The 20,206-nt window shown below is 36.3% G+C and overlaps 1 protein-coding gene and 1 long non-coding RNA gene across 9 annotated transcripts in view; both read right to left on the reverse strand.

Annotated features, from left to right (window-relative positions):
* LOC131540469 (uncharacterized) overlaps positions 1 to 11,063 on the reverse strand; it is a 28,113-nt gene extending 17,050 nt beyond the window's left edge. For 2 of the 6 annotated variants that reach the window (XM_058775311.1, XM_058775306.1), the window contains exons 1-12: positions 10,852 to 11,063; positions 10,648 to 10,700; positions 10,438 to 10,527; positions 9,893 to 10,017; positions 9,045 to 9,188; positions 8,879 to 8,947; positions 4,954 to 5,142; positions 4,182 to 4,278; positions 3,810 to 4,027; positions 3,562 to 3,715; positions 3,179 to 3,387; positions 2,977 to 3,094 (exon numbers count right to left, since the gene is read on the reverse strand). In XM_058775311.1, the coding sequence (XP_058631294.1) occupies positions 2,977 to 3,094; positions 3,179 to 3,387; positions 3,562 to 3,715; positions 3,810 to 4,027; positions 4,182 to 4,278; positions 4,954 to 5,142; positions 8,879 to 8,947; positions 9,045 to 9,188; positions 9,893 to 10,017; positions 10,438 to 10,527; positions 10,648 to 10,700; positions 10,852 to 10,880 (1,495 nt within the window). In that variant the 5' untranslated portion in view covers positions 10,881 to 11,063. The remainder of the gene's footprint in view (positions 1 to 2,976; positions 3,095 to 3,178; positions 3,388 to 3,561; positions 3,716 to 3,809; positions 4,028 to 4,181; positions 4,279 to 4,953; positions 5,143 to 8,878; positions 8,948 to 9,044; positions 9,189 to 9,892; positions 10,018 to 10,437; positions 10,528 to 10,647; positions 10,701 to 10,851) is intronic. The other 4 variants (XM_058775309.1, XM_058775307.1, XM_058775308.1 and 1 more) reach the window with 4 other exon arrangements.
* Positions 11,064 to 13,327: 2,264 nt separating this feature from the next.
* LOC131541150 (uncharacterized) lies at positions 13,328 to 18,701 on the reverse strand. 3 transcript variants are annotated; one of them, XR_009271415.1, is made up of 5 exons: positions 18,662 to 18,701; positions 17,216 to 17,324; positions 17,043 to 17,115; positions 15,225 to 15,327; positions 13,328 to 13,572 (listed from the first exon to the last, which is right to left on the reverse strand). It is a non-coding gene; the product is annotated as an uncharacterized LOC131541150 (long non-coding RNA). The 3 variants fall into 3 exon arrangements; XR_009271414.1 differs by lacking the exon at positions 18,662 to 18,701 and having other exon boundaries at positions 15,225 to 15,284; positions 17,216 to 18,650; XR_009271413.1 differs by lacking the exon at positions 18,662 to 18,701 and having other exon boundaries at positions 17,216 to 18,650.
* Between the last annotated feature and the right edge of the window lie 1,505 nt (positions 18,702 to 20,206).

Raw genomic sequence — 20,206 nt, forward strand, 5'->3', positions numbered from 1 at the left:
CACATACATACACACACACACACACACACACACACACAAAATGGAACGGTGAAAACAAAATTGCTCTGTTGACTGTGGAGTCAAGACCTTTGTAAAAATGATGAAAAGATGAATATGAGACAAAACTACAGAATGTCACATTTTATTATTGGATGATACAACACAGATGTTTTACCAGCTAAGAAGTTCAGCACTTTTAGAGTTTCATCCCTCTATCTGAAGTGAGCATAAGTATTGGAACAGTTGCCTCACAGGTCTTTCTAAGTGATCAGCTGTGTCCTGTTACATTAATTCTTCAGATATTAAAAGCAGGGAATGTGTCGTATCAGTTATATCCATTACTTCTGCATTCTGAATCTTGCTTTCGATGATGACACACTCAAACCAGGATGAAGATGAGGGAGCTGACTTCGAGAGAAAAGCAAGCAATTTGGATGCTAAAAGAAAAGGAAGTCAGTTAGAGCTCTAGCAGAAACAAAGGGCATGGAGAAATCAAGAGTTTGGAAACCACCAGCGACACCAGCAACCAACAACCTGATCGGCTGAGAAAACAACAGTAGTTGATGACAGACAAATCATAAAAGCTGTGAAAATGAATCCTAAAAGACGTGTCTGTAAAATCACCAACAACTTCCAGAAAGCTGGGGTGATGCTCTGACAACCTACTGTCCTCAGGAGACTTTGACACAGAATTACAGGTGCTACACAGCAAGATACAAACCTCTGACCAGCACCAAAAATAGAGAGCCAAGATTAGAGGTTGCAAAAAAGCACAAAGGTGAGCCAGAAGAGTTTTGGAACTGTGTTTATGGACCGATGAGACCAAGATGAACCTTTATCTAAGTGATGGGAAAGCAAAAATGTGGAGAAAAAAAAGGAACTGCAATGATCCCAAGCATACAGCCTCATCTGTAAAGCATGGTGGAGGTGGTGTCATGGCATGGGCATGGATGGCTGCCTCTGGAACAGGCCCTCTCAACTTTACTGATGACTTCATGTATGATGACAGCAGTAGAATGAATTTGGAAGTGTAAAAAACCATCTTGCCTACCAATATTCAAGAAAATGCCACCAGATTCATTGGGAAGTGCTTCATATTGCATGAGGACAATGACCCAAAACACCCTGCCAGTTCAGTCAAGGAGTTCATCAAGGCAAGAAAATGTAAAGTCTTAGATTGCCCAAATCAATCTCCAGATTTAAATCCGATTGAACATGAATGTCACCAGAAGAAGAGGAGACTAAAGGCAGAAATTCCCCAAAACAAGCAACAGTTGGAATTGGCTGCATTAAAGGCTTGGAAAAGCATTTCAAAAGATAAGACCAAGAGTATGGTGACTATGAGACGAAGACTCACTGCTGTGATTGTACGCAAGGGATCTGCAACAAAATAATAGCTTTTAATCTTTTACATCTGCCTTAAGTTTATCTGTCCCAATACTTATGCTCACATCAATGAGTGGGATAAACTCTAAAAGTGCTGTCCTTTTTATTTGGCAAAACATTTGTGTGTTAAAACAGCTAATAATAAAATGTGACATTCTGTAGTTTTGCCTCATATTCATAAATGCCAACAGAGCAATATTGTCTTTACTGTTCCAATACTTATGGAGGGCAGGGCACTGTATTTTATATATATAGGTACGGAAAGTATTCAGACCCCCTTACATTTTTCACTCTTTGTTATATTGCAGCCATTTGCTAAAATCATTTAAGTTAATTTTTTTCCTCAATGTACACACAGCACCCCATATTGACAGAAAACCACAGAATTGCAGATTTATTAAAAAAGAAAAACTGAAATATCACATGGTATTACTTAGGTATTCAGACCCTTTGCTGTGACACTCATATTTAACTCAGGTGCTGTCCATTTCTTCTGATCATCCTTGAGATGGTTCTACACCTTCATTTGAGTCCAGCTGTGTTTGATTATACTGATTTGACTTGAATCTGTCCAATACAGTCCCAACAGTGAAGCATGGTGGTGGTAGCATCATGCTGTGGGGGTGTTTTTCAGCTGCAGGGACAGGACGACTGGTTGCAATCGAGGGAAAGATGAATGCGGCCAAGTACAGGGATATCCTGGACGAAAACCTTCTTCAGAGTGCTCAGGACCTCAGACTGGGCCGAAGGTTTACCTTCCAACAAGACAATGACCCTAAGCACACAGCTAAAATAACGAAGGAGTGGCTTCACAACAACTCCGTGACTGTTCTTGAATGGCCCAGCCAGAGCCCTGACTTAAACCCAATTGAGCATCTCTGGAGAAACCTAAAAATGGTTGTCCACCAACGTTTACCAATCCAACCTGACAGAACTGGAGAAGATCTGCAAGGAGGAATGGCAGAGGATCCCCAAATCCAGGTGTGAAAAACTTGTTGCATCTTTCCCAAAAAGACTCATGGCTGTATTAGATCAAAAGGGTGCTTCTAAATACTGAGCAAAGGGTCTGAATACTTAGGACCATGTGATATTTCAGTTTTTCTTTTTTAATAAATCTGCAATTCTGTGGTTTTCTGTCAATATGGGGTGCTGTGTGTACATTGAGGAAAAAAATTAACTTAAATGATTTTAGCAAATGGCTGCAATATAACAAAGAGTGAACAATTTAAGGGGGTCTGAATACTTTCCGTACCCACTGTGTGTGTGTGTGTGTGTGTGTATGTGTATATATATATATATATATATATATATATATATATATAAAATCATAACTGGATTCTGCCTTATTGGAACCACACTTGTCCCTATCTATAAAACCCACACCCAAGGCCAATTCAAACTCGACTCAGTTGTGTCAAAGGCTAAATCAAAGACTTCTTTTCTAATTTTGTCTGGCTTAACAAGACAATGGAGAGCAGAGATAGCATAAATATCCTTTGCCAAGTAGATGGGCTAACATTTTTTTTTTTTTTTTTTTTAATTTACTGCTTTTATTTTTTCATTACTTTATATGAGAGGGCCATTACATACCTACATCCTGCAGTTCTGCCTCAACAGTAGCAGAATGGTTGTAGATCTCTCCATCAGGAAACAGAATGAAAGAGAAGACCCCATAAAGAGTATACCTCCTAAACCTGTCTCCCAAATACTAAACCAGCAGAGAGGGAGGGAAGCATTCCTTATTAAAAATATCAATAAAAAGACTGGCAAACCAGTGTTTGTGGTATATCACCTTTTGTGGGATGAGTGGATGAGAGAAGGGCATCTGAAACAGATACATGTAGGTGTTGTTGGGAAAAGGATTTTGAGAGAGACGAACTCCATTCCTTTCCATTTCCTCCCAGAGTACTGGCTGACCTGCTACAGTCACATTCCCCAAAGAAACGTCATGAGGAAAACAGCACAAGGAAATGAAAAACTCCCTCTGTGAAGGCACAGTCTCTACGGTAGCAAAAAGACACGTCAGATAGTCAGATAGTTCTGTAGTAGGCAGTTTTTTGTCAGAATGCTAAGTGGACCAGACTTCATGGTGATAGTCAAAATTCTGGCTATAAAAGACAAAAGTAGCAGTTAGAGAACAATGTGTAAGTGGATTGGTTTGGTTTGTGTTCTCACTATTAATAAGTGTGACTGGTCGGGGCAGGTGATAAATAAAAAGTGCTCTGAATGTCCGCTGCTGAGTCAGACTCCATGCTGTATCCTCCCATTCGCGCAGCAGGAACACATCCACAAAATATGACTGAGAGTACAGTCCATCAATCACGTGACTCTGACCAAGAACAGGAGAAAGATGGTTGGTAGCAGAAAAGTGGACAGTGGAAAATGTGATTGTGATATATGAGTGTAGATGATCTCTAGGGTACCTTTATGATTCCTCCTTCAGCTCCAAAAGGAATACGTATCTCCAAAGTTCTGTTGTTGTTGTGAATCATGTAACCACGCTGGTGGGCAACACACTCAGACAGGTACCGCCCCCCAACACCCAACTTAAGACCCTTTTCTATGAAGGGAGGATGGACCAGAGTGGGAAGGTCACGTGGGAGAGACCACAATATATCAGAATCATCAATTCGAGCCTGACCTAAAAGAGGGGATTTGAGTAGGAGGTGAGCTGGAAAAAAACTTAGGGGCTCAGTAGAACATTTGCATGAAAGATAATTAGGTTTAAGTACAAGTTTATGAGCTACATAATTAGCCTATTAAGTCAAAAATGGAAGTCAGCAAGAGTATCATACCAATGGTGCAGGACACTGACATGTCCACTGTCAACAGGGTCCATTTAAGCTTGTATAAGATGGTGGCACTGACCACTTCCACGTCAGTCTCACCCCACTGAAACCATCCAGACAAAATGTGTTTTTCATAACAGCCCATTGCGATACCAGGGAACATCAGCACAGACTTAAAGGACTGTCCACCCAAAAAGAAAAAGATTCTGGCATAATTACTCACCCCTCATGTTAATCCAAACCTGCATGACTTTCTTATGCGGATCATAAGAGCATAGAAGCTGATTAAATTACATTATATGGAGAAAAAAAATATATATATATCTTGAATAATATCTTCTAAAATATTTCCTTTTATGTTACACATAAGAAATTTTGGAATGACATGAGGGTTAGTAAATGACAGGATTGTCATTTTTGGGTGGAGCATCCTTCAGTTTACATCTATTAAAGCAATGTCAAGGATTCAATATAAGGTGAATTACCTGTATATTGGTTTAAGGCTATAAAACACTACACAACTTTTAAAATCAGAACAGATTTTAAAACACTAGGCATAACATTGACCTCATTGCTAGGAGACGCATGCTAAATGAAAACAATGCGTCTTCTAAAATCAGCTTTAGATTTCAAACGTTTAATTATCCTCCAAATGGATGCAATGGATGTTGTGTCTTCCATCCTTAACATAATCATTGTGTCAAAAAAAAGTGGAGAAAAATCATCTAATTGGAGTCAGTGTCTAGATGGTTTTAGTAATCTCTGCTTTATTCTCCACCTGGAGCGTGTATGCCATTTTGGATCCATAGGCACAACGTAGGAGGATGCGAGAGCTGGTGGTGTTAATGTGGTAGCCCAGCAAGTGTGCCATTTTTAATGGAACAGTCTCCTCCCTCATGCCACCCTCCTGATTGAGCGCTGGTATACGGAACACCACCCTCCATTCCTTCAGACCCTCACCCAACTCCTAAGAATACCAGAAAACATCATATGAATTAATAGCTTATGGCCCTCAACAAACACACACACACACACACAACACTGTAAAAGTTGTGATCATCTTGTCATCTATTGTGACAGATCTGGGTGTCCATCAGGAATTGATTGGAATGTTTATCTTTCTCCCAAGGGGTTTTCTCCATTTCTGTCACGGATGGAATTTTGGTTCTTTGCCACTGTTGCCTTTGGCTTACTTAGATGGGGACGCGTGACTGATTGCACAGACACTATTGTAAGAGAGCTGAACTGGATGATGACCATCACTGAATCAATGAATTGACTTTAACTGAAAAATGGCTCTTTGTTATTGTCCTCTTGCATTATTTCCAAACTATTTTCCTGTTTTCCTGAGTTTTTTTCATCTCAAAAACATATCTAAATTGCGACCTATGCTCTCAACATCAAATGCAGGGTGGTTGTTCGGCACGCTTGATCAACAAACTACAGTTGATCCAAAATGCAGCAGCTAGAGTCCTTACTAGAACCAGGAAATATGACCATATTAGCCCGGTTCTGTCAACACTGCACTGGCTCCCCATCAAACATCGGATAGATTTTAAAATCTTGTTAATTACTTATGAAGCCCTGAATGGCTTAGCTCCTCAGTACTTGAGCGAGCTCTTATCACATTATAGTCCTCCACGTCCACTGCGTTCTCAAAACTCTGGCCGTTTGATAATACCTAGAATATCAAAATCGACTGCGGGCGGCAGATCCTTTTCCTATTTAGCACCCAAACTCTGGAACAACCTACCTAACACTGTTCAGGAGGCAGACACACTCTGTCAGTTTAAATCTAGATTAAAGACCCATCTCTTTAGCCTGGCTTACACATAACACACTAATACGCTTCTATTATTCAAATCCGTTAAAGGATTATTAGGCTGCATTAATTAGATCAACCGGAACCGGGAACACTCCCCATAACACACGATGTACTCGTTACATCGCAAGTAGAATGGCATCTACGCTAATATTTGTCTGTTTCTTTCCTAGTCTGTTTCTCAGTCCGTATCCGATCAGATGGTGGATCAGCACCAAGAGATGATGTCTACAGCCCTGATCGTCAGCGGAGACCAGGACACCTAGATGACCCCCAGAGACATATCCCCAGTGATGACCTCGATTAAATACAATAAAACTAAAAATATAACAAATTAACTAAAAATTTTATAAAATACCTAACTACATAATACTATTATTGTTAGAAATTGCAACAAAATAAAAAAATAGAAATAGAAACTTTTGAACTGCGGGTTTCGTCTGGCCAGAGGAGAACTGACCCCAGACTGAGCCTGGTTTCTCCCAAGGTTTTTTTTTCTCTATTCTGTCACAGAGGGAGTTTTGGTTCCTTGCCGCTGTCGCCTCTGGCTTGCTCAGTTGGGGACACTTAATTTCTAGCGATTATCGCCGATTTGATTGCACAGATACTATTTAAACTAAACTGAGCTAGACAATTACATCTCTGAATTCAATAATGAAATGCCTTTAACTGAAAATTGAGTGTTTAATCTTATCATTATACATTACTGACACTCTATCTTCCAATTTGATACTGTTAAGTGCTTTGACACAATCTGTACTGTATAAAGTGCTAAATAAATAAAGGTGACCTGACTTGACATTGTCATTTGCGATTGCATTTGAGTGACAGGTTACCGTCCTATCCACACACCAGTGAACCGTTATCAGAGAAGAGATAAGATGTGGTAGCAAAGTGGAGAAGTTATTTTGAGTAAAGATTGAGGGCAGATGAATTAAAAAGATAATGATGTGCACTGATAAATCATTTACAGTACACGGCAATATTCCATAAAAATAAATTGTCGTCCATTTTGATTTAGTTTTTACTCTAAAGGTAAAATGTGCACCAACAGCAGAAACAAAAAGAACTACAATCTGTTTGAGTGTCCCAACATAGTCAAATCAATTTATTTGTAAAGCAACAACATGCATTATTTCAAAGTAGCTTTACAGAAAATCATAATGCTATATCTATAATGCTTTAAAATAGAACAATATGGTGATCCTCCGGATTTTAGATCTAGCTGTACTGTAATTAGTGTTGCCAACACATAATGCAGTGATTTAGGTACACAGTGATTTAGGTACATGTCTGAGTGTTCAGGCAATTGAGAGATATTTATTGGTAAATATTTTTCTATAAAAAGTATTAAATATCAGCCAGTTTTGTTCAAAGTTAAAATAAGCAATTCTAAAAAAGTATCAATTCAAATATGATTGGATTGCTCAACGCTCAAACTCACTTGCTTGCTTAGACACGACTAAGCAAGAGTAAGCAATTCTCAGAAAGCATTAACAAAGATAAAACACTTCAGACTCTCTATCACTTGCACTCTCTTTTCGTTTTCTAACATTCTATATATACTTGTTTTCTTTGTGCGTGTAATATAAAAATTAAAATTTGCACTGGCTACCAATAGCTGCTCCCATAAAATTCAAGGCATTAATGATTGCCTACAAAACCACCACTGGCTCTGCACCCCTTTACCTAAATTCATTACTTCAGACTTATGTGCCCTCTAGAAGCTTGCATTCTGCAAGTGAACATCTCTTTATTGTGCTATCCCAAAGAGGCACAAAATCACTTTCACGGACTTTTATTTTAAATGTTCCCTCCTGGTGGAATGACCTGCCCAACTCAATCAGAGCAACGGAGTCCTTAGCCATCTTCAAGAATTGGCTAAAAACACATCTCTTCCATCTTTATTTGACACTAACTCTAGCACTCTCTATTCTAATTTTATTCTTTAAGAAAAAAAAAATTGCCCCTTTTAGACTTACTCTCTATTCCTTTACAAACTGCTTGCTTTCTTTTCTTTCTTAAACTAACACTAGCTTCTATATTCTTTTTGTTTGCCCTTTTCTTTATATTCATTATACAATTAACAAAAGCAAAAAAAGGCCTGTAACACTAGCTTGCTCTAAATAAAAAATTTAAGAAAAAACAGATAGAATAATTAAAAAAAAAAAAAAAAAGCTTGATACGTGTACTGCGTTGGGCTAACCGAGCTAACTGAGACTTGTTATAGCACTTGCATTTTATTGCTCCTTTGTTGGTTTTGATTGCTTCCACTGTCCTCATTTGTAAGTCGCTTTGGATAAAAGCGTCTGCTAAATGATTAAATGTAAGATACAATTCAGTTGTATTAAGTGAAAAATACAGTAGCTAGCTGTCAAACAGCCTGATGAGAGTTTAACATTTTCCATATAATATTAGCACTCATTTAAGCTACAATTTTGAGAAATATAGGTTATGGCTTTAATTAAAATTTGTGGCATTACTATGTGATGTCGTTCCTTACTGTGATTGAAAGTGACTTATAATATTGAGGTCATATCACCCAGTTAAGTTAAACAGGGAGCTGCTAAAAAGGCAACACATAATGATTTAATCCTTCAGTGAGCAAGCCAGAGGTTTTTGTTGTAACAGATTAAAAAAAAAAAAAAAAAAACTTGGCAGTACCCCGTTCTACGCGAGAAGAGCCAGTTCTCCTCTGGTTACATAGCAAGCCTAGTTTAATCAATGGCGCAAGTCTGGCTTAGGATTTATCCAAGTTTTTGATCACTTATTTGAAGTTAATTCTATTAATTCAGTTCACAGGTGCTGCTAGCAATGACAGGAAGTGGATAATTCAGATTCATTAAATCCAAACAGTAAAAATTCACACACAGTCTCTTACCACAGGAGCTGGTGTTACCCATGCTGTGCCTATGTGATTATCAGGAGGCAGCAGTTTCAGCACAGACACCTGGGGGTGGGGAGCATCATGGGACTTGTGTTTCCACATAATGTTTATATCAGGAAATTTACACTTCATAATACAAAAGATAAAAGATTTGTTTCACCTCCATATAGTTCTGCTCACAGACAAGCTCCCGAGGTGCCCATGGGACCTGGAGAGGGCAGGTGAGTAGTAAAGGGTAGGATTTCTCCTCCTCATTTGAGTCCTGATTTATAAACCACACCATCAACCGAAATTCAGTCTCCCTCTAAAACAACAAATAATCAACACTGCTAACTGTTGTGCTCTAAAGTTGATCAATTACCATACAATGTAACTTTAAAAAATATCCTGTTAATAATAAAAAAAAAAAAAAAAAAAACAGCAGCTGTGGTTGATGGAAATTCACTGTAAAAAACAATATGCTAACAATGCTTCATATATTATGTGATGGAATATTGGTGCCTGTATATTTCACAACTTATAAACGTACATTTCATCAAGTGATATAATCTTTACAAACAAAAAACTATTTACTTGAATTTCCAAAACCACATTTTTTTAAATGTACTAATAACCACCATGACACTACAGGTGGTAAAACAAAAGGCAAATGACCATAAAACATGGCCAATACTCATATATAGACAGTGCACAGGGACATACACATGAAGTCAAAACACCTTCAAGGGAACACACAACACTAAAATAATGCAATAAACTAAAACAAAACAAAAAATTACTGATAACAAAATAAAAAACAACAACATTTAAATAAAATAAATCATATGCCACAAGGATTTCTGGAAATATTTGCTGTTTTCCACAAATTATATGGTAATTCATAGTTTTCACTTGCAAAAATTACACTTACTGTAAAACAGTCACATTTAATGCTGTGTTAAACCTTTTACAGTTAACCAATGTTTGGAAGAGACACATTTTAGGTGACCTTTCTCGAGTGTCTCTCACCTGGTTCTCCACCAGACAGGCCAGATAGGAAACACGCAGCAGTAGGTCACCCCAGGAGTCAAGAGCCATAATATAGCCACACTCTGCTGCCCACTGACCAGAAACCTCATGGACTTCAGAGTCTGCTGTAAAAGTAAAGACAATTACATAATTTCAACTAAAATATACACAATGAATTGGGGTAATCAGGGCAATGTTGAACATTTAAACACCGATTTTTTTTTTTTTTTTTGCACCACAAGTCAGTCTACTTTCATCTTTTGATTAAGGTCAATAAAATTATGATTAAGTAGTTGTTTTGTTCTGTTATTGAGGTGTCATTTGTTGGTCATTAAGTGTTGTGGTGACTTTACAATGAATTGCAGAAGTCAAATGGCAAAACTGTCACAGATTACTTTCATTCACTCACACATCAAGCTTCAGACCAGGACCAGGGCCAAATCAGTTATGCAGATGTCTTACATTTTGACAAGAACAAATCATCCAGTCAATACAAAGCGATTGTAACACAGAGAGAGAGAGAGATCCTAATAAAAACTGAATACCTTGAACATCAAACCTAAATTTGTGGCCAAGGAAATTTGAGCTGACAGACAACCAGAAATGACGATCATGGCACTCTATCCTGAACATACCTGAGAAACAAACACATCTTTTCCTTGTATTGCTCATGTAATGCAACTGTTTATTTAAAAAAAAAAAAAAAAAAAACACCATTAAAACGACTTGAACTTTTAAGAACTGCATTTTCTTACCAATAGGTATGGAATCAGGAACAGAGACAGGACATAAACCAAACAGTAGTAACCTGAAAAACGCAAAATTTCATAAATTTAAATTTTTACATTTACAGGTAAAATGCAACGCAAAAAGATATCAGAAATAATCTTAGCAATACAACGTCTTCGAAATACAGGCCTATGCAAAATTATCATTATTAGGGACAACTAAAAACTTACCACAGCAAAGAAACGTGACACATCACCATAAAGACAGTCAACTGTGTATAAATTTTGAGTAGCCTACAACAAAAATGGGAGTACCAATTCTCTAAAAAAAATTATCCCGATGAACTCAAGTGTTTTGTTTTATTTTATCTCATTTAATTTTATTTCCAATAGATCAGCAGTCGCGTGGCGCTTCGTTTTGACTGGGAAGAGCACCTGCCAGATTGGCTTAGTTAATCAGTTTGTATATCACGTGGTCATATTTATTTGCCTTTTTATGAACACGTTTTAGCTGAAGCCGTTTGCACTTGACACCCGATTGAAACTTCTAAACTTATGGTAAAGTTCTTTTGATAAATAATGGTATGAACTGATAAACAATATGAATGAATTTCCAAAAGTGGCTTAAATATACTTTATGTTTTCGTCTTTTTCTTTTCGAATTGAACCCTCGTTTCATCCCTCAGACTTAGGCTATAACAAACAAACAATAAATAAATGCATTACAATATTACAAAATACAATGTTTTTATGCATTGTGATGAATTATTTAAAGATATTTACCCTTGTCATTTAACTTTTTTCTATGCAGATAATCTCAAACTATGATGTTTATGATTATGTTCATTGTTAAAGATACAACCATCCCAGCCGGCATTTCTGCCGTTGATATTGTGACCCGGTTTCACCGGCGTACCTTTCAACGGTCGATCGTCGTTAAATGTCCAAGCAAGCATTCACTTTGGAAATTGTTAATATTGCAATTGAGCTTAAACGTCAACACTGAGATGTAAACTATGATTTTCGGTGCATATTTCGTGTTTTCAGTAACTAATAAAACTTGCTGTACATGATTTGCAATCGGACGGCATAAAAAATAAATAAATAAGAAAATGGAAAAAAAAATAAAATAAAAAAAACATTCTAACAATGAGATGTCCATAAATCTGCAGTGCACGGATGAGATGCTTCATTTTCTAAAGAAAAACTTTTTAACAATTATGCCAATTGGAAAAATAATTTTCTTAGAATTTAAATATACAGTATATCTATATTGTACATTTACACTTTCACAGAGAAAATTCTCACTCAACAACAAAGCACTTTATTAAGGGTTTAATGATATATCAGAATGCAGAGGGGAAAAGCTTTTCATTCTAATTTCATACACACTGCAAAGATTCACACAATATATTTAAATAATTATAAATATAGTTTGGAAACTTGCTCAAGTCTGTTTGACCAAAAATACATAAACCATCCCATACAGAAGTCACATAGATCAAAATATATTTTTAATAAATATATTTTGATGTATTTAAATATCTTAAATTCAAATAGAAGAAAATATATTTTATACAATATATGTAAATATATTTTGAAATATATATTAAAAATATATTTAAATATTTGATTTTGGCCGCTTTTAATATTTTTCACATATATTAACTATATGTAAATATATTTTTATCAGAATTATTTACATATATTTATTTCCTTTATATGTAAATAGCCTACATTTAGATATCAGACTATGTAAATATATTAATTTGCAATATTTGTCCATATATTAATTTCTAATATTTGTTAACATATTACATTTCTGTACATGTAAATATATTAGATTTCTATAAATGCAAATATATTTTAAAGCATTGAGATATTCAATTAAATAAACTTAAACATCTTTCATAGAATATATTCCCATTTACTCAAACTTTATGTAAATAAATTAAATCTCCACACATGTAAATGTTTTCATTATCGAGATTATAATTTGCCCCTTCATAATAAATAGAATACAAACAACATTTGGACATTGAAAAACTGGAAAACTCTCCAGACAATGTAACTTAAAAACAGCGACAATATAAACTGACTTATTAATATAAAGAGTACATTTATCAACACCAGTTCAGCATGAACCAACAAAATTATGAATGTTTATGATGTTTCTGGCACATAAATGAAAGATTATCCTTCTGTAAGCATCCAGGGTCAAAATATTATGCACAAATATGCAAGTCTTAGTAGGCATACAACACATTGTATTTAAATATTTAAGATCCATCATTAACTATGTACAATTTCTCAACTAATCACATTCTCCTCTATTCAACCAATCAAATTGGTGTTTGGTACAGAGTTTTTGGCTCAAAGTCTGCATTTAAAGTCACGCCAGAGGTGTTCAGCTTGGATTAGGACTTGGCTTTCTGCAGACCAGTCAAGTTCTTCCACACTGACTAAATCAATCTTTTTTTTTTTAACCCTGCCTTATACACAGAGGCATCGTCATGTTAGAATAGAAAAGGCTCCTGTCCAAACTGTTGCTTTAAAATTAGAAGCACACAATTCCCTAGAATATCATTATATGCTTAAACATTAAGATTTGTACTCATGGAAATTGTTTGGCAATATATATATATATATATATGAAGAGTTCAGATGCAAAAGCCTCTAAATATAGGAGCTTGAGAAAAATGCTCATTTTAGAAGAAAATTTCAGATGGCATTTAGAAGCTTTTGCATCTGAACTCTTCATATATATGATATAGTTTTCATTATATCTAAAAATCAGGTAATATCTCCATGCACCTAACTGAAGAGAACACATAATATGCCAGTAGACAGCAGTCCTTGCGAGTAAGAAGTCTGGTGTGGAAGGTGGATCAGGAGCTGAATTCTGTCCAGGTTGTCACAACATCTCTTGATTTTCTGTCTTCACAAACAGCCCTGAAATACAATTCAAACATCAACAATGATTGTTATAAATGTAATGTGAAGCTTTTACATTCACAACGCTCATTTTGATCTTGGTGGTGAAGTGTGCAGAAAATTCTGCTGGACTGAAATTTAGTCTTTGGTGAACAGTTTTCAAGAGTGCAAATAAGATTTTAAGTTTTAACACTAGAACCGCCACAGGGTAAATTTGACCTGTGGCTGTTTTTCAAATGTACATAACAGATTTTCAACAAAACATTCAAGTCTCCCAGTCATTGGCTTTTACTAAAATTATGTAATTTACAATGCAATGTTGTTAAAAATTATTTAGATAAAACCAGATAAAAAAACCTGAGCTTTTAGACCTATAAGCCCCGCACGGATCAAATTTACTCGCTATATAATGCATGTATTTTCACGCTGTCATTTTCTTGACGCTTGTGTTTTAACATCGTACATTTCTAGGCAATACCTTTCACTCACCGATTTAGCGGTTATCAGTTTCAAAAATAATGTCAAAATGACTAAAAGAAGACGATTTATGGAAGGTAGGTTATTAGAAACACTAAATGCCATGAGTGATGGAGAGTCTGATGGTAAGTTATGTGTCCTGGGTCGGCTCAGCATCTGACGGCTCATCTGACAGTGATCCAGACATCATATTTAGATATTTTAGCCTAATGTTACTCATAATTGGTCAAACTTTGGTTTTATTATTTAATTTTTGTCTTGCCATATCGTTTATTGTTCGCTACTGTGTTGCTATAATTCTAGTCTGGCTGTTTCCTGAATAAAAAAAAATATGATGTAATGAATAAAACATTTTTTTTTGATTACCCGAAGTTTATTGGCGGTGTTCTATTATTCAAATTATAAATGATATAACTAAACAAATTAATTGGGCCTAGGTGAAGCTGTGTGTTTGAATTTGTCATAGCATCATCCTATGCAGTGTGGAGAATTATTATTGCTCATTATTGTCTATTGGCTATTTTAGTAATTTAAATAACGTGGGTTATCCTAATATATTGATTAATGACATTGTATTATAATATTACACCACCCAAATATTTACTACCTTCTAATTTTTGTTGTCAGTGCAGGCTTTTTTTTTTTAGCTTACTGACCATTATGGATTAGTGTAGGCTGCATTAAAGGTGCTGTATGTAGAATTTTGACTCTACTAAAGCATAAAAATACCATAATATGTTTGCAGATATTTAAGAAACATGCTAAGTTATCATACTTGTTTATCTGAAAAACAATGCTACAGTCAGTTATTCTTCTTTGAAAATGTGCATTCCGGCCCGGAATGTCTGTGTTTATTATGGTTTGTGAAACCCGCCCACTGCCAGTTTACCCAATTGTATTTCGGCACCCCGGGTTGCCAGTTGGCGGAAAACACAGCGTATTTCATTTCATTCATGGTCATGTGCGCTCATTTCTGTTGGTGTCGTTAATCTGGCAACCTGCATAAGCACTTTTTTTATTATCATCTGTGTCTCGTTTTGAATTATGTTGTACCTCTCTGGTTGTAGTGTCCTCATGCAGTGTTAAACGAGACGGCCTTGTAAGACATACAGGACTCCAAAAATATTTTATATTTATTTGATATATTTTTTTTTATATCTGATGAACTTTTGAATGTTTGAGGTTTTACTTACTAGTCAGATGCTCATAGTGTCTTGGAGATGTTCTTCGACAAGAGGTCCCCTCCAACTCTGCTGCACGGCCATCAGCATGGAAGAATATAGGAACATAAACAATCTGTCACAGAGCCAACAATATGTAGTATACAATGTTAGGTTTATTAGAAATAAACTACAGCAGAGGTGAAATGCAGAAATGAGAAAGAATAATGTACAGAAAATACAAAAAATCTTAAGAAACAAGGATTTACGTTTTTAGGTTTTAAAGATGCATGATGATATAGGTGAAATATATTGGGAAAAATGCATATGAAGTTATTTAATATGCTTTCTCAGATCGCCTATGTTTCCAATAGACCCTTTTTGCGCCGACGTCACGATTACGTCACCGCGTTAGCTGGAGGCAAAACAAACGGAAAACTGGAGGCGGCCCATTCAAACGAGCGCAGATTCGGCTACACAAGGAGCTTAAAATATCATCTTGTTGTGATGTTGGATGCAAGAATCTATGTAGTACAGGCTCCAATTTGAAATTTTAACGCATACCTGCTGCCACTCGCAGACAAAAAAAACCGACGACAGCTGTGGTTAAACGCGATAAAACGAGCGGACTTGACAGAAACTATCGTCAAAAATGCTCGCGTTTGCAGCGCACACTTCTTATCAGAAAAGGTTAAATAAAGTATTGTCTTTTGTTGTTATGGATTATGGTTTGTTACGTGTCTAAAGATTTCTTATGCATCTCACAACTATGAAATAATGTCTGTGTGCATGTGTGTAAAACAACAAACTGACGATGTATATGCTTAATAATCTGTAATATATATTGTTGTGATTGATAGTGGCTGGACTTTCTAAGAACTTAGTAAGAAAGAATAATCAAATACAGAAAGTTCAAAATTAATTTCTGGAATTTTTATTTCTAGAAAATATTCACATCTTCCTTTAAATGTACTGTATGTAAAGTATTGTAAATTTAACTTACATAATTTACAGGATGTATATATTTTAAAATAACTATTTGGCCATTACATGATACATACATCTTCAAATAATATATCATCACATTGAATGTTTAACTTTTTGTATTTTGGCCCATGCAGTTCACTCTCACGTAACGTTTAGCTGTAAAAATAGCCTGCTGAAGTTTAAATGTACATCTTCATGACTAGATAGACACAGGTGAGTTTCTCTTTACTACTCGTTAGGTTTCTCTAACGAGTCACTCAATCGGAGGTAACATTAATCCTGACAGTTCGTCCATCCATGAGCATAGGGTCGGCCAATCTGACTTTGTCCGTTAAAGTTAATTTATTTAAATAACAATAATGGCCCTGCACAGTGAGTGACCTTGCATATGCAGGTAAAATCGGATTTTCTCCAGCCATTGTTAAAAAAACAAGGTAAACAAACTTCATAGCTAGCGTTAGTGAAGCGGTCAGTGGAATCTTTCTGCCTCCAGCTAAGCCCCGCCCACAGAAAAACGTCACATTGTTTACTAACAGAAAAAGGGTCTCTCAGCAGCATTCGAGGGATTTTTCTGACATTCCTAAAATCACAGTACAATTTTTATCAATATTTGTCTACAATGAAAGATAAAAATGTGTTTGAAATAACGTTAGCTTCAGCCCATTTTAGTTCATGTAACTTTAAGTTGATTAACAGTAACGTTACAGTGCATACTTTTAGGTTAAATTAATTAGCTTATTTCAATTCATCCATTAACAAGTTGCCAGCAAAACATTTACAAAGCTATAAAAATTACTCATCTACATATAATCTGTGATTCAAATCCCAAACTTTCATAAATAAGAGCTCAAATCGCTAGCTTACCTCCTCTTATAGTTAGCCTCTGGTTAGCTCACGGTTGTGATGCTAGACTTTTTCCGATGACACTGAACCATTTCTGTAAATTAAATATTCGACAGAAGCGTGTCAATTACATGTAAGAAAGTGTCAGGGACAGTTTTATGTATTATTTGTGTAATTTTAGGGACTAAATTTACCTGAAAGCAGTAAAAACAACAGTGAGAGACGGAGTTGTTTTTTGCTACTTGTCAGCTGAGTTGCAGCCCCGTATCCATGGAAACTCCCTCCACTCCAGTTGAAATGCGCCTCGAATGTTCAAAGCGCGCGCCCATCAAACACATGAAAGTTACGCAGCATTTACATAAATAGTACAGGTACATAAAATTAGAAACTTGATGACATATTGTTTAAGTGGACAGTAGACCTAAATTGAATGAGAATATCTATAATACAATAATGAATTACGTTTTTTTTATACAATAATTATACAATAATTCGGGACCGACCTAGCAGTTTTATTGCGCAGCAGCTCAGGAGTTATGTAAATGAAAAACGAAGTCGAGATGGATATGAAGCTTGAGTCTTAGACCTTTTTAATGATGTATAGTTTGTGAAGTTAATTGCATTCTTTTACATTAAAACTAGCAGTAACTCTGAACTAATGTAAACAAAGAGCACTGTGCACAGATTAAGAGATTTTAAACAAGCACTATTAATGCACATTTAGTTAACCAAATGAAACAATACACATTTTAATGCTATAAAAGTGTGCACACATTGAGAGAAATAAACAGCAGATGTTCATATTAACAACTTCTTTAACTTGAGCAAACGCTGCTAATACACACATACATTTGTTAATAAAATGAAAACATGCATGTTTTAAAGCTAGTGAATAAAAGGAAACGATCCATCCGCATGCCTCTGCTCAATGACTGCGTTTACATGCGCACGAATATTGCGATTATTTCCAATAATCAGAGTAAGGACTTAATCGCATTATGGTGTTTACATGTCAAGAGCAAAGCTCTTACTCCCGTTTACATGCAATTTCCATTATTCTTATTATTCGCTAAGAATTGTGGTTAATTTTTTTACTGCCATTATTCACATACCCCACTGGACAGCACAAATGATGGACTCAGAAAGAGCAGTGTTACTAGTCGCTGTTTTAATTTATTTACGTCTAATGCATAATGATTTTGTATCGCTGTATTCCACGCTTTTTCGGCGCCATAGAAATATGATGGAATATTTGCCTAAACTGCCGTCGCGTTCTACTCGCCGTTTCTGGATGAGGGTAAAGGAGACTGCTGGCAGCTTGCGTTTTCCTCAGAATGCGATGCTTTCTTCCCCTCCATCGTTTCTAATCTTCGTATTATTACAGGTGCGTGTCACGTTATTCATATATGTCACAAGCGCATGCGCACTTTGGTCAGAGCGGCAATACTGCGATTAAGGTTTACATGCCTGTATATTCCGATTAAAATCGGTGTACGCCACCTATGTTAATACGATTATGCTTGCTGCGATTATGAGCTTAATCGCATTATTTAGATCGAAGTATTGCGTTTACATGAGGTAAAGCATAATCGCAATATCGCCAAAATCTCTATAATCGCATTAAGAGGGTACACACTTACTGACGGTGCCTGGATCAACTGTGATCTGCGTCTCGGGCCGATGACGTCACTTCCAGGGAGGCATGCCCAGGCCTGTTGGACACGCCCCCGTCCCCTGACTCCACCCCCATGTCAAAACAGTGCCACAAAGTGAGACGCGCAAAGGGGAAAACGGTATCGCAAGCTCAAACATGACTGAAACGCAAAATAAAAGCTGCATTGCAAATAAATTAGTAGATATGGCCATGGAAAATATGTATTGCAAAATCATTGCTTTTGCTCTGTTTTATTTATATTTTGCAATTCTTTATTTTTGTTTGCAAAACTTATTTTCTTTTTGCAATACTTCATTTTCTTTTTACAATTCTTTATTTTTGTTTGCAAAACTTATTTTCTTCTTGCAATACTTCATTTTCTTTTGCAATTCTTTATTTTCTTTTGCATATATATGCGGCATTAAATTGACTCCATAGCCCTGTCTAGGCGCTGCCCCAGTATGGTTTGTGTCAAACCATTTGTAAGTCTGGTTGTTTAATGAGAGGGAGATGAACACAGGAGTTGCAATAAACGCTTTAGGACTCTTATTCTGTTGCACAAAACTAAAGACGACATGATGACTGCACCATTTGATCGTTGCATGACCAATCAGTGAAAAGGGGCGTTTCATTTCCGCCGACACGTGGAAACAGCTGTGTCCGAAACCGCTCCCTATCAACTAGTGCACTATATCGGGTGTCAGCCATTTTGTAGTGCTGCCCGAATTCTGAGTGAACGACTTCATTCCCTACATTCGTTCACTACTTTTTACCCACAATGCATTCTGATTTCGAGTGTACAACCGATGTACAACCGATGTACACTCGCTGAAGCACTATTTCCCACAATCCAATGCGGAGAACCGAGCTGTTAGAGCGAGCGGGAGCAAGCGAGTTTGAACAAGAGATGCTGTTTAATTTGCACAAATTATGAATTTGGTGGATTTTTAAAAATGTTCGTTGGTATGTATTCATTCTGATGTCAAATTAACGGTCGCCTGAGGGCGCTCTACGGCCATCTTATTTGAGTACGGGAGAGTTTCAAGATACTACAAACAATAAATACATACAATTATTAATATGTGCTAATGTGAGTTTATTTTTGTTGACAATATTTTAATAGTATTAATGCTTATGACCAGAACAAATGAATACCATCAATGAAACCACAAAGCTGATTACAATAGTCATTTTAAGTGTTATTACTATTAATATTATTTTCTAAAATGAGGTACATGAAATATAAAAGTACATCTAAGATGTTTTTGCAACAGCCAAGTCTCGCGCGCAGTGTACACGTCACCGTCCGAATCCGTTCACTTCATTTCGTTCACTCCTTTCTAATATAGTGCACTCAACTGCCATACACTAGGGATTAGTGAATGAGTGAGCGATTTCGGACACAGCTTAGGCTTGTTTGAGATGAGCAAAATCTGCGCAGGACCGATCACCGGTGATCAGCGCGAGATGCATGCCGGTTAGAAAAGTGTCCAAGTTACTTCCGCCTTGCTCTGATGTCATGCTGACGTGT

Source organism: Onychostoma macrolepis, chromosome 05, assembly GCF_012432095.1.
Source record: "Onychostoma macrolepis isolate SWU-2019 chromosome 05, ASM1243209v1, whole genome shotgun sequence".
NCBI lineage: Eukaryota > Metazoa > Chordata > Actinopteri > Cypriniformes > Cyprinidae > Onychostoma > Onychostoma macrolepis.